At 39.2% G+C, this 15,647-nt stretch overlaps 1 protein-coding gene across 3 annotated transcripts in view; it reads left to right on the plus strand.

Moving 5' to 3' along the window:
- The window catches only part of cdkal1 (CDK5 regulatory subunit associated protein 1-like 1), a 209,023-nt gene that overhangs the window by 94,947 nt on the left and 98,429 nt on the right, over positions 1 to 15,647 (plus strand). For all 3 annotated transcript variants that reach the window (XM_084557649.1, XM_084557650.1, XM_084557648.1), the window contains one exon: positions 962 to 1,065. In XM_084557649.1, the coding sequence (XP_084413775.1) occupies positions 962 to 1,065 (104 nt within the window). The remainder of the gene's footprint in view (positions 1 to 961; positions 1,066 to 15,647) is intronic.

Genomic DNA, 15,647 nt, shown 5'->3' on the forward strand with positions numbered 1-15,647 from the left:
AGTGTAAGGGAGTATTCTTCCTTTTTTTTCTGTTTAGTTTCTTGTTTTTTTCTGCTTCATTGTCTTACACCCTTCCCTCTACAGTCAATTTGAATTAAGCTTTTTTTTGTAAAACAAAACAGTGTATTGAATCCAATCTTTCCTCTGTTAACTCCAGTCTGAGAGACAGCTGCCCATGGTCATATTGAAATTTGCCGAAGTTCTTACAGACGATTTAGGAAAAAAAGTGCAGTTTTGCTTTTGCCTTCCAATGCCTTTGCTCTATTGACATCCTTTTCCTCAGTAATATTCTTTATACAGTCTCTACTGTTCATTTCTTTCACTCATTCTGTTCTACTTTATCTTCTCCCACATTTATGCTTCAGTTTAGATGATCTATTTTTCACATTTTATATTATAACTGCTATGTATTGAAGTGCCAGGTTTGTAGAAATACCAAGCTAACAGAAGCTAATGAATGCAATCTAATACATACTTCAAATGAACACCTCAGTATAATGCAATCCATTTTAACAGTTTAATAAACTACAGACTGCGTAAGTGTGATAAGGTTGAATCCACACATCTTTGAAACTGTTTATATAAAAACTGGAGATTATACGCCCTAATTAAGTGAGGATTTTTTGCAGGACTGTTTGTTTTAGCAATACCAGCTGCAACAAACTGAGTGTGTAATATAAAACATTCTGCTGTGTTGTCCAGATTCTAAAAGTAAATTAAGATTTACTAAAAACTGATGTTTGTGTAGAACACAGTGAACAGATGAACATAATATTTATAATACAAAATGTGTTCTTCATGGGTTTTTTAATGGTTTGCTGTAATATTAGCTTGCTGTCTTGGCATAAAACAGCGTTTGCTTCATCCTGTGGTTGATGATGTCTGTGGAGTACTGTTCTCTTGTTTTCCATGCCAACAGTGACAGTCCTCGTTATTTTTTCTTTCTCTTCTGTCACTCCAGGTGTCTGAATGCATGTACGTACTGCAAAACAAAGCATGCTAGAGGAGACCTCGCCAGCTATCCCATTGAGGAGCTGGTGGAGAGGGCCAGGCAGTCCTTCCAAGGTGAGTACATTATCTTTCTCATACTTACAGACACACACAATCACAACTCAACTTTCAGTCAGGGTTTATATATATATACAGTTGTGTTCACTGCAGAATTTGTAGTGCTAATATTGAGAAATAGATTTAGATTCCTGGTGTGATGTGTTTAAACTGTTCGTATTGTGTCCCTGGGATTCACTGTGGTTCTTGGTGGTGTTATCAGTTGATCCAGTGTATTAATGTGTGTAGCTTCAGCTTACTGTGTGTCTTATTAAGAGGGGGAGGTTTTAGTAACACATGTTGATGTTTTTGTTCTTGGGTAGAGGGTCCAGCCAGTTGGCTCTAGTTTGATGCCAGAGGAACAGCTGTTGTGCCCTGGCATCTGTTCCTTAAGTGCACACTCCCAGAATCCCCAACTGCACAGCAGGCCATGCCTCTATTAGAGCCTCGGGCGGGTCAGTCAAGGGCAAGTCTACACATTGACAACACAAATGGCCAGCTATCTTATTGAAGAGCTATCATCCGTTTTATGTTATTTGCAAATACTGTATTTAAAAGCTACTTTCCAAAAATATGTGTGCATAATCTTTATAAGCAGACACTGGAATAAATATACCAGCAGGCTAAGGTCTTATGCACACTGTTTAAATACTGCTCAACCTAAACATTTTACCATGGGACCTTTTAGACGAATGATTTTGTGATCAAATAGTAGCTTGTTTAGTAGGTATTACTGCACACAGCCCTTCTTCCTGAGAGTTGTCAAAGACATGAAAATCTATACAAAGCCTTTATTTCAACTTTTCTTATCTTGATGGATGAGATGCCAAAAATGTTAAATTTAGTTACTTCAATATGTCTATTTTTACACTATATGCACGGTATAATGAGTAGAAGAAACAGAAACGGTAGCTAAAGGTTAACAAATATCCTGCTTACTTATTTAGTGCATTGCCTCTCTATGTGCCTTCTGAAGAGCTCTTCCGTTCTGGTGTTGCCAAGCTCTAGGCTACAGGATATTGAATTCACTGGTTCTTAGTCTTTACACAGATGTCTTTCAAAACCATGTTCAGCATTACAGGTTCAAGCGGTTTATTTTTGCGTGTATTCCATTTAAAAAGTAAGCAGCACCATACTCCCACTCTACTTGTACATAGCAACAGTTGTTTGGCTATCGGTCCAAAGCTTTGGGAACCTCCTACTTAAAGAAAGACAATGCAGTTGACAGTCAGCTGACGACTTGTGAACGGCTGTCTAATAGAAAATGTTGACTTCTTCACTGGAACCAATGCAGTGGTCTCAATAATATGACAAAAGAGCAGGACATTTTAACAGTACACTGGGCAGGATCTATATTGGCATAATATTTAAAAAAAAAAAAAGAAAAAGAAAATACCCTTGACAAGGACGTGGCTTTCTAAATCCCACCCAGAACCATCTAAAACAGCTGCATCCAAGCCACTGCCATGGGCTGAGCAGTCAAGGGCAAACTCACCAGCTGCTTGAACCTTGGGGCGTGTTTGTATGTTTTTACATGTGTGATATGGGTGAAGCAGGGTGAAACACACCTGCCCTTTATACTCGTTTCAGGGAATTTAAAAATGCACAGCTTACTGATATTTTGGGGAGACTCAAATGTCACCTACGTTGCTGTACCTGTATTACTTTCTTTAAATGAATGTGTTTATAGTTTTGGCTTTACAAAAAAAAAAAAAAAGAACTCAGTTACTGCCTTGATGACAACAGTAGGCAATATTCAAAAATAGAGAAATTAATGCTTCAGTCAAAACCACTAGTTACTGGACCAAAATGTACCAAAAGAGACTGTACGCTCTGTGGTGTATGTGTGCGCGTATGGGTGTGTGTGTGTTTTGAGAGGGTTAATCCGTTACAACGCAGGAAACATGAGTGTCAGAGACAGTTAGTTGTTGTTGTCAAAACAGAGAAGAGGAAGCTGGAGGTTAACGCCTGTTATAATTTACAGACAGTTGGAATAAGACCGTGACAGAGATGTGCAAGAAGAGAGGAGAAAGGAGGTTTCACTGTCCAGTGTTCTTTGTCATTGTCACAATCAAACCTTTAAATATTAGTTAAAGTGAGCAAACCTTTAAAATACTTTGTTCGTGCTGAGACACAGTTCATACCTTAGTTTCCTGATTCTTGTTGATCAGGTTTAATTGCTTTTCATTGGTGAGTGTGATAAGCAAGTTTCATCTCAAGAATAATTTAGAATCCACCTCTGCCATCCAATGTATATATTGGCTGTCACATGTAATATATTTCTCTATTCTTGAACAAATGGAATCATCTACCACATTTATGAATCAAATGCACACGGTTTACTCCATCAAGTATTTTTGTTAGGTTTAGAATCACATTATAGAAGTGCAGCAAAGCCCCATTTCTCTCTCACTCTCACTCTATTAGCCACCTTTTGCTTATCTCAAACAAATTGAGCCTTACAAATAGACCCTGCAATTTGATTTACTATTCAATGTATTTTGAATAAAAATAGACTGCAAGTATGAATGCTAATTTTTATTGGCGAGTCAGCCAGCGGTGGGGATAGTTGATTGGTTTATCTCAGGGAACTTTGAAAGAATTTATGGGATTTATTCAAATGTGATTTGAGGTAAATAGCTTTCATTCTGTCTGGAAAAAAGGAGAGAGTGTGAGTACACAGCTTTTAAAATAATCTGAATTATTCAAATGTATGAATGTATAATTTTTAACATCAGAGAGGTTTGTTAATGCATGCAGGTAATGGAGGCTGAGGATGTCATAGGGAATGACAAGGTTGTGGGTGTATGTGAATGTATGGGTGACAAGCAGAGGGGTTCATATGTGTAGTTTGTTGTGTGAGTATCACATGAACGAAACCGTAAGTGAGTGTGGGTTGGCCTGTGTGTTAATATGAAAGTATGTATCTTTAGGTGTGTATGTAAAAAGACAACAAATCCAAAGTAAAGAATTATTCAAAAGTTGAAGATGGCAAATCTCCATGAGGAGCATCATGGTCAACAACTCCCTTGTTTGCCTTTAAGCTTAATTTAGCATGTCGATATTGTTATGTAATTATGACACTGAAACACTAGGTGCCGACTAGCCAGCTGTGTTGAGTTTCTGTGCTTAACACGATGGTTAGTAACTGAGTGGCTTATGTTGGAACTGAAGATAATAAATCTGGATCAAAAGTTAGTTTAAACAAAATTCTTTGGAGCACAGAACACAGAGAAGACGTATAAGTAGACAGTGTGTATAAACCTGAACAAAGTAAAACTTTCTGTGCTCGTTCGGCCGCTAAGTCACGTGAACAAGGAAATGCATTTTGGCCCAGTCACCACTATTATGGTCCGTGTCACTGCAACGCATAGTTACAATTGTAACTATGCGTTACATACGCAACCATCAGTTACACAGGGGGTGTCAGTTACACCCCCTGTGTAACTGACAGGGAGGTGCACGTCAGGTTAAGGTGTAGGATCCAGAGCTACGATGAAGTTACACAGTCAACCTGTTGCGGTACTATAAATTGGGCATTAGTCCTCTTAACGAATGGTCTTACTGACCCGTCCTCTCATCACTATCAGTTGCCCCTCAACCCCGAGGCTGTCACACCCTGCCTTGAAAGACAAAGTTTCTAGCCTAGATCATAAACGTTACAAACTTGGCAACTTTAAGAGAAAACTATAGATGACAGAAACTTGACATAAATACTACACTAACTGCCAAGCACACCTTTGCATACCTGGAAACTCCCACCCTCTCCATTTGCAATAACAGCAGTTGTTTTAGCTCCTCAAGAGTTAAAGCTGCTGAAAGAAAAGCTACTGACTCACCGATCCTGTCACCTGAACTCTACATTGTAACTGACAGGACTTAAGCAAACAGCAGTGACTACTTCCTCCTTTAACAATATTTCTTCGATGCTGATGTCGTATTGCCTAACAAGCTTCGAAACTTGTTCTTTTGTACAACTAGTGAGAAGTTCCTCAGATCGAGACTAGCTACCATCAGGCCAGGAGTAATCCCTCAGCGGCAGGACATATTACGACATTGCCACAAACTACTTGCCCAGAAATGTATAAATTTTCATCCTTGTCTTCATGCAGTGACTAGTCAGAATAGTCATGCACTAAAAACAGTTTGAACATGGAAGCTAAGTACACAAATGGCTCATCCATTGATCTGTCCCTGAGACCACTGCACTAACCCTTTGCCCTGCAACACTACCAAGATTTTATGACTGAACTCCAAAAGAGAAATGCTTCTTTATTTGGTTGTTGACATTGTGTCTTTAAATTCCCCAAATCATTCCCGTCGTCAGTGCATTAGTTGCACCGACAGTTTAGACTGTGATATGAGTTCCTGTCTTCCATCAAGTCCCTCTATAGCAACGGATAGGATGCACAAATCCTCTAGGGCAACACAAGGGATCACACAGTTTTAGGCAAAAATACATGTTACATAAGGTATATTTTTGTCATGTTCTGCAGTGCTTTTTAATGTAAAAAAAAAAAAAAGTCATGTTAAAAGAAGGATTGCAAAGCCCCTTTAAATGGCTTTAAGCTCTGAAATCTGCAGATATGCTGTCCTGTAAACATAGCATCTGCCCCTGAGAAGTGTGATGGGAGGCAGGGAGTCAGGCAGAGTGAGGTGAAAGGGAAGTGAAGAGAGAGAGCGAGAGAGAACTCTATATTTGTTGTGGTCTCAAACCCCCACTGAGGCTGACGCCTTGTCATTTCAAACTGTCAGTAGGGTGTTTTTGAAATGGCCCTGTCTAAAACAGGATGTGACGCTTCATAGATACAGACACACTGCGATCATTCCCACATGACACACTACATTAGTGTGTGACATGCGTTCCAGCAGTCACGACACAGCTTGAATTTGGGGCTCTAGCTTGTGTTGGCATAATGAAAACACACAACTGAAACCTCCAATCACCCATAAAGCTTTTTTAGGAACTGACAGCTTGTTTGAAGCACTAGATTTTAAGTAGCACATGAAAGCGCGAAGTAATACCTGGATTTCATCATGCTGCATGAGCTACCTTTTTCTCATGAAACTGACAATATAATCAAACTTTCAAGTTTGATTTCAAGTAAGCTTGTTAACTTTGACATTGCAAGTCCCTTTTGATGATAACACTATAGACTGGAAGCAAACAGATCCACTGATGTTCTCTGATATCATCTGCTTTTTCCCTCATTTCCACATGACTACTGGTATCAGTGTTAAACACAGACATTAGCAGAAATGACACCGCTTGGTTTCTTGGCTCCAGCTGGATGACATATGACAGATAGCCACAGATAGACGGACAGATATGTGGGCTAGCTTTCTGGCTTGCTCCAACATCTGTGACAGGTGTCAGCTTTTGTTTACCTCTGCTGCTGTAGCTACGTGACACATGGACAGACGAGGCTGCCAGAGTTTGCCAGGAATGATATTCTGTGGGTGAGTGGTTCGTCCAGGTTGGGTGGTAAAGTTTAGTCTGTACATTGAATAACACCTTAAATTAGATTTCATTAAAGATAAATGGACCGTGTGGCTGGTTTTCCCAGCAGCAAAGAAAAGCCTGTAGAATACCGAGAACATGGTAATACAGGAAACCAAAATAACATTGTCTTCTGACAGATTTACAAGGCCAAGACAGATGTGAAAGTGTGTATGCTCAGTAGCTGTTGACATTTTTACATATTTTCTCTGCAAATAAAGAAAATGTTCAAATGGTTAAACTCCAGTTCATTAGGTAAACTAGATGGAGGTAATAAGATTAAAAGGAAACTCAATCTAGAGGCAGACGAGCAGATAGACTGAAATATTGATAGGAGAACATTGATCATAGTTGAGTCACCAAAGTGCCTTGTATTGGAAAGCTGGGAAACTGCTGAGCATGCAAGCACCAGCACAAATTTCCTGTGTGTGGAGGCAGTCAAATTCATTATCCTCTGGGAAAGCTCTCATGGAGAAGCTAAAAATGGATTTTTTTGAATCGCTTCCAGGCCGATAACTTGCTGATATTTTTCACACAGACAGGTTTTTCCATGTGTGCAGACTCAGACTCCAGCAGCAGTTCTTTATTATCTGGCTGTTTTGAGCCCGTAAACTCAAAACAGGATTGGTGACACATGCACCAGAGTTCAACAGTATGTTTCCATGACCAAAGCATTAAGAAAGGATTGGACTTAAGTTGTTTTAAGCCATTGTTAGTTAATGTTGTGCAGCTATATTCATGACTTTAGCACGACTGTAACAGTACAGTAGGTGTAAGGCTCTGTGGATGAAGCTCAATACTAAAGGAGTTAAGGGTTAAGGATTTTCTTTCCACTTGTAAAACACAAATTTTAACTATAAGCATGAACTACATTTAATTAATCCTCCAAATTAATTGTCATAGTGCTTCTGTGACAGTGGCATATACTTCCTTGTGCACATTGAGCAACATGAGACCCTGTGAAATCTGTACCTCTACAGGGGTGCAGTATCTTTTCTTCAACATGTCAGTGTTGTGAGATTTGTTTGGAGCAGTTTGAGTATTCGCAAAGTTTATCTCGGTTGCTTGTCTCTACTCCCTACATCCCGGTGAAAACTGGTAGTCTTAAGTTTTCTTCACTACACATAAACATGTCTGCATTAAATTTAGATGTTCCATTTTCAGGGCCCTGTCATGTTCACACTGGCTGAGTAGCAGAACTTACAAAAACACAGCAATAATGAGCCATTGTTAATGTTATCAGTCCTACCTGTGCTTTGTTGCTAAGAAACCTAATAGAACCTAATAGCAGTAGATATGTTAATGTTAAATTATTTGATTATCTGCATGAGACACTAAAGAGCCAATAAGATCACTACTTTATCTGATGTTTACACACTCACACAGACACACACTCACTCATGCAAGGTTCGGACAAAGCGGCTGCCGTCTCACCTCTACTACTGCTCATTATGCAGGGACATTTTGTGTGCGTACTGGAGTGTGTTGACAAGTTGAAAGACGCTGAGACACTAAAGAAGAGAGAGAACATCTATTTTCTACTTTTGTTATCGTCTTTTACTCTCAAAGTTCATCTAAACTGCCGTTGTCCTTCATTTGCGTCTCTGCCTCTGCATTCTTGTTTGACCTCTTTTAATGCTCTCCCCAGGCTGGACAAAAAGACAACGCAGGGTGGTGTGTGCACGCATGTGTGTTTGCGTATGTGTGCGCGCGTGTACCGTCTTGTCCTGTGATTTAGTGCCAAGCTGGCAGCAGAAAGCAGTGAATAGGGGGCCCCTTTCACACAAAGAGAGCGCAACACACACGCACGACTCACAGTCAATGCCAGACTGCAGGCCACCAACCGCACACCTGGCATGCTGCTATTATGTCACCAGTGTGTTGTGTGTCTGTGCGCACTTGTCTATGTGTGATTGTGTAAGTCCAGCAGACACCATCTGCTCTGTCCTCTGTGAACTTGTCTCCTCTCCCTGTTCCACTTCACTATCAGATACTTTTCTTTATAGTCCTACTACATTTCCACTGAATTGCTTTTTGCCTTGTGATACTAAATGTTTTAAACCTACAATACACCACACTTAAAGTTGCAAAAACCTGTTTTAGTGTTTTATATGGGTGTAAAAGCTGTTCTCTTTGCACTGTTCCTGGATTGTTGTTTGTATAAATGCCCTTCAATAAATGCGTAACTTTATGTGCAGCCTTAGCTACGGTTTACAGTATAAACTCTAGATCATATTTCAGTATCAAACATACTTTACACTTGTGCAACCAACAGTTACACCTTAATGTTGTTGTGTGTATTTTTTGCATACTTACTTACATTACTTGAATACACTGAAAAGTACATGCAGAAAATGCATTCTGAGAAAGGACTGGCATGACGGCATACGAATGAAGTAACTCACACAGCTGCAGATGAGCTGAAATGTTGCTCTGAGCAACAGATGTGGATATTACATATTTGGAAGTTGTTGTTTGGGGGTGCTGAGAGAAAGACATTTTGGAGTTTAGTTCCTCTCTCTAAAACATATTTCTTCCCTTTCCTTACTTCTTTCCTTTCATGACATGTCTTCTGTTCCCCGTTCCTCCTCTGCTCCATCTGTTATTTCCCTTCCTCTCACCTTAGGGCAGTGTGTACTTCTGTGTGCTGCTGCAGCACAGCGCTGTGTGGGGGAGGGGAGAACATTACCACATTCAATCAATAGGTGGCAGTAGGACACTTGGATTAAGACTGGGACCATGTGCTTGCCTCAGTGGTCTTGTTATTGTCTGCATGGCTCTACGCACACACAGTCTCACACTCAGAGTCAGCTTGTGACTGTTAAAATGTTTAACTGCTGTAAGTCCTCTGACTCACATTTGGCTTTTAGTTCTTCCTCCCAAAATATGTATCTGTCTGTGTGTGTGTGTGTGTGTGTGTTCCCCTTCCCAAGCTGTTCAGCACACTGCTGCTTTGTTGTTTACATACAAACTTCCTCCTTGTTGGTCCATGCGAGTCACAAAAGATTAAAAAAAATGACACTCTCCTCTTTGTTATTTTAACCTTGTAAATATTTGTCGCGATTTTTCCATTTAAAGAAATAGTCTTCACTATAACTTTTTTCTTTACACAAGAATAGTGACATCATGTAAGGATGTTTTTCCATCCTTTATTTCTTTCTTAGGTAGCTAGAAATCTTTTATTTTCACCATAAACTCACACCAGTTCAAAAAAAAAAAAACAAAAAAAAAAAACAAGAGTAAACCTACAAGTGGTTAAGTTCCTGAAGTGTGTGCTTTAAACCTTGGGAGGCTGGAGAAGGTGAGATTAATCAAGCTTTTTAATCCGTACAGCTCTGTGTTGGAACACTTTCAGCTTCTTGACAGCGCCAGAAAACAAAGGCCCTTTAGTGATCCAAGCCTGGGTATTAAAGTCTCTGCCATGTGGCATATTTAAGTTGTATGGGATTTCCGAGTGAGAAGACTGCTTTAGATCAGTGAAAAATAGACGGCAATGGGACATTTAGTCTACATTTATCATAATTAAATCTTATAACTACTAACATTTATCTAGTATTTACAAGTCCTCCTACAAATCTGCATTAAGTAATACTGTTTTGGGTATTTGGGGTCAGTGGAACAATATTGACATATTAACACTGTATAAACTTATTATATCAAATCAGTTAATACTTCACATACCCAACTGACAGGATAAGCATTACATATCTGGCCATCAGATGGAAGTCCCATCCAAAATTACCCTTCTTTTAGCTCTAACTTTGATCACCACCAAATCCAGAGGCAAATAATCTTTAAGTGCCAAGTGCTTCTCTCTGTTCATCAGAATAAATTGTCACTAAAGATTTATAAAGAAAGGTTTCAACACGTATTTATGGACAAACAGTATCATTGGTTCTTTCATAACATAAATGGACTATCTTTAAGTCACTGTAAAGTCCCAACATTTGATATACACCTTGGAATGCATTTCTACTCACCATTAGTTTAAAGACAATTCATTTCAAACACACAGACACACACACACAGTTTTCACATGTACACCCACTTAACGCACACATCACTGTTAATTGGTTAGTCTACCTGTAATTAACTCTACCTCACATCAATGTTGTGATAAACACAACTCATTACCTTTAAAAGAAAGAAAAAGAGGCAGTCTAATAAAAGCCTGACATAAGCGAGACTGAAAAGTGCTGGAAAGAAAATGAGAAGGAAACAGAAGTTTTACCTTGGTAAAATATATCTCAATTCTTACATTTTAGTCATCTTATTGAGCATGTGTTTTCCTTATTTATTGTTTAATGAGGAAAGCCCCCTGAGGAGTGTCGGGATAGTTGAAGACAGACAGAAATGTAAAGTCAACCAGATATTGAGATTATTTGGTGCTGCTCAACCCTATTTATGCTCTTAGTTTGACTGTTTTTCTCTCTGAACCTTCTTTATCCACTCTGCTCCTTCTCATTCTCCCATTACAGCTTTTTTTCCCTTTCATCTTCCCCCATTTTCAGTCAGAGCCATCTTCCTCACATTCTGATCTTTCAGTTTTGGTTCAAATTTGTTTCCCTAGCTTCATTGACTCATCTCTCTAACTTAAATCACATTTTTGTCTTCATCAGTGTCCTCTTAGTCTTTGCTAACATTTTTCTCATGTGACTACTCTTATCTATCTTACAATCCAGTGTCTCTGAATAACTTCTCTGTCATATCTCCTTCTCTCGCTAAGTTTACTCTCTGATGATGAACCACTGCAGCCTTATCTGCACTCAGATTGATAAATAATACCACTGCTTATGAAATGGCTAAAAATGGTTCATTCCACAAAGCACATATCATAAACAACTAATTTATTTCCTATTTAGCGGAATGAACAACGGAAGCCAGCAGCAAAACATTAGCCCTGAAGTTATTTGCATCTGCATTTATTTATTATTCATTTGTAAATTAATTTGAAGTAGTATGATGATATGATGATTATTTATTAACCATGATTTTAAGGGTTTTAATGCTGTGACACTGTGTGTCAGTTTGAAGGCACAGATGGGGAAATACATATTTATTTTTTATCTTACATATTATGCCTACTTATCAAGGGTAAAATGGGGTGACCTCTTGTATTTGGAGGTATTTCTGAAGCTATTTTGGATTTGGACAAGGGTCACATTGTCCAGTATTATTGATGTTGAGATAAACAAGTTCACTGTTGAATAAGTCGTGTTCAATATTGCAGAGGGATCCAACAGCAAAAATATCTTTATTTGCCTTCATTACGTCCTTGTTTGTATCTAAGAAAGAACACCCACATTCTCTGAGTATAACTTGCAGTAACGTGTAGTGTGTGTGTGTGTGTGTGTGTGTGTGTTTGGGTGTGTGTGTGTTTGTCTCTCTGTGGTATATATTTTGATACCATCAGGGGGTCTCTTCACACCCCCTGCAGGAAGCAGTTCTCACATAGTGGACCACCCATGGCCACAGCCACGAGCCCCTGGTGTTGGGTGACATGAAAGGGCTACAGGGGAGACAGCTGATGCACACGCACATACTTACACAAACATACTCAAAAACACACACAGTCACTTCCTGAGAGGAATGTTTTGCAAATGCTGGAAACTGTTGTGCATGTCCTCTAGTAAATGTTCCCTCCAACTCTTCTAAGTCAAACTGTTTCTTTGTGCTTAAGGTCGTGTATGACATTGACTCTTGATAAACAACCTTTGTTTTATCTAAATGCAGTCTAAAAATAATTCTCTATCGCATTAACCATTCAACACAAACCTTTTAGCAGCTTTGTTTACCAACAAACAGACAATTCATCAGTAGTATTTTGTTGTCAAAGCCTTTATTTTCCTCCTTCATAAACAGTTTAAGTGCTTATGTGCACGATCATTTTACCATGATCTTTTTATTTTGATCGTTTTCATTTTGCCCCATTATTGTATAATGAAAAGTCAACAACACTGCTACCAAGAATGTCAGCAGATTCATGCATTCATGCGCCCCAAAGAATGACTGTTAAAATGTTCTGCTCTATGGTAAAATAATGACGGAGGCACTGTCCACCGCTTTATGGAGAAAGTCAAGATCCATGCCTTACAATGGATGCAACCTCTTTAGTAAACATCATTATACTACAGTTAGAATTCAGTGTAGCTCAGACTCTGTTGTTAATTGCAGACCCTCATCTTCAAGCTGTAAACTCTTTTTCAAACTGTATGCTAGTTTAAAAGTTTTAATGTCAAAGGTTGCATCTTAAGACTTGTGATATTTGAATATTGTCTGATCTGCACCAAAAAAAATGCTATCCAAATAACTAGTCCATGCCTACTCATTGTGCATGTTGGCAATGTTATCAGATGGCATGTTCATGCACAATATGCAAATCTAGTGCGTGGGGAGCTGGCATTGTCAACCAAACCAAGCAGGTGTGGGGTTACTATGTGTGCTCCTTCACAGCCTGGATTTACTTTTCTGTTGATGGATATGAGAATTGTTTTCTAAACTGAATGTAAGTGGCATTCTGTTGTATATTCGAAAAGCCGCCAAAGAGCTATATGGGCAGAGGTCCCATAAATGACAAGTGTCAGGTTAAAAAATGAGGGGTTTACCGGAAAAAGAGACTTCTTAATACACGTAGTGACTCAGCCCATCAGTCCTATATTAAAGGGAACACCTAATCGACATTTAAACATTAATTTATTTACATAACACAATAACTAGAAAAATGAACTGCATATGATAAGAAATATTTATATTACCTATATTCCACAGTGTAGCTCAAAATAAACCATATGATACAGCTTTGTTGCTCAGAAAATATGTATTGGAGAAGTGGAGGTAACAATAATTTTTCTCACCTTTGAAATTAAATGACATGGGTAATCACAGCACTAGCATTGATCTTTGGGTATATCCACATCTGTGGGTTTTTGTTTCACTACTTGGACAGACTATGCAATACTAATATCCAAAAAAGTTCAAAAAAGGCAACTGGACTTTTTTTGAGAAGACGTTTCACCACTCATCCGAGTAGCTTCTTCAGTTCTAGGGGACTGCTGGGAAGTCTGAGGTTTAAATAAATAGTCCCCTAGAACTGAAGAAGCTACTCGGATGAGTGGTGAAACGTCTTCTCAAAAAACTCTACAAGTCCAGTTGCCATTTTTTGAACTTTTTTGGATATACCATGACCTGGATGACTGAGAACCTTCACAGACATATTCAATACTAACACTTTGCAGAATGGGCAAAGCAGATCAATACTCAAGTGGAAAATCCAGTGGCTGAGAGGGGATAGTAAATCGTTGCAGAAGATGATAGAAAGATAAAAGTAAGAAGAGAAGCGAATTCAGAGAAGTGTAACACCAACAAGACAAATGACTCAGTGGGAGATCAGTAACAACAAAGATGATAAGGGAAAGTTGGAAAAACAACATGTTTTTTCTGTTTACTTATGTACCAGTTGCCAGTGTTGTGAATGTTTTGATCATGGGAAATGGACACTATCGCGGCCTGTGGTTCAAAACAGAGAAGATAGTTTCCATTGACCAGGAAGAGAAGAGAATCCTAGAGCAGGGCACACAAGCTTCCACAGCCGGGTACGTGTCCATACATATTAAGACTTGTTAGGACATGTCTTCAACATCTGTCTTCCTGCTTCTGTCAGCCTCTTTCTGCCAAACAGCAATTCCTGTTCTGTGACATTTTTTTGTGTCACAGAATATAATTATAAAATTTAAGACACAGCTGTTTTGTTGTCATGGGAAATATTATTCACCAAAGGGGCACAGCTTTATACTATTTAGCAACTTGTGTTTGTTATAATGAAGAATTTAATCAATTACATACAATTTTCAGTTCAATTTCCGGGCTCTGTAATAAAGCACAGACTCAAATGCCCAAAACAGAAGGGGGCCAGTTAAAAGGGAGTTTGTATTATGGTGAAAATTTAATGGATGGATTTTCACAGAGCGAGGAAGATGGAGGCATAAGATTGCTAGGTTGATGAACTGAGAGCGGGGATAGTCCCACAAAACATGTAACCAGTTTACTGGATTCCACTGTCAGAGGTAGATCTTGAATTACTAATCACACCCTTCGTTCTAGGAGGTAGAGAGAAGCCTTGCTCATTTAGTTGCCTGACCTCTGTAAGTTGCTGGTGGACTGGAGGAGAGCAGACTGAGCATTGAGCTGGATGAAGGTCTTCACAGAGGGAATGGTAGCCTCCCTCCTTTGGGAAGACCAACAGCTATCACCGATGAATGCAGTGGAGAGGCAACAGGCATCATGGGCAAATTCAACCTATATAAGATGTTTAACCCAAGATGCAGGAAAGTGGAAAGTCTCCATCTCCTGGTTCATTTTTTCTCAATTGCTTGTTGTATAAGAGACCCCCAAAAGAAACTAAATGAGACAGTGACAGACCAAAAGTAAAACTAAGCTTGGGTGTCTTGACTCTGATCATGAAGTGTTGAACAGTTAGTAATTTTTTCCTTTGTGTGGTTGAGAGAAGGACAGAGAGATACTGTCTTCACACGTTTCTCTCCAGCCATGGTCACTGTCACTCCAGGTCTTCAGCTAAAGAAGTCATTGAGTGTTTCTGCCTGACTGGACAGCCTGTCACCACATCTGTCACTTTGCAGAAAACCCTATGCTTGATTCTCTTCGACCCCCATTGCATGTTTGAGGGTACGTGTGTGTGTTGAGGCACAAGTCAGATATACCCCCTTGCCCAGTTGCTAGAACTGTTTGTTGAGGTATGTGCATTACTCCACTCTTCACGTTTTTGGACTGTCATCCAGTGCATCATGGGATTCACTGACTCAGTTTTAAAAATGTTTTACTATAAATCTATATTGGCACAAACTATTGATTATATCTCTTTGATTACTAATAATCAGTATCTGCCATGAAAAACCCATATGATTCCCACACCTTCAGGTGTATAGCAGCAATCACGCAGAGTTGAAAGCCTCTTCTTTCTTCTCTAAAGAGACATTGAGGGGGCGGATATTCTTATTCATCTCTTAGTAAGTGATAAACATACAGGTCTGTGCCCATTAAGCCACCCTGGCTTGAGGTGGCCATGAAGGAAATCTGTGAGAGA

This window comes from Chelon labrosus (assembly GCF_963514085.1).
Source record: "Chelon labrosus genome assembly, chromosome: 12".
In the NCBI taxonomy this organism is placed as follows: Eukaryota; Metazoa; Chordata; class Actinopteri; order Mugiliformes; family Mugilidae; genus Chelon; species Chelon labrosus.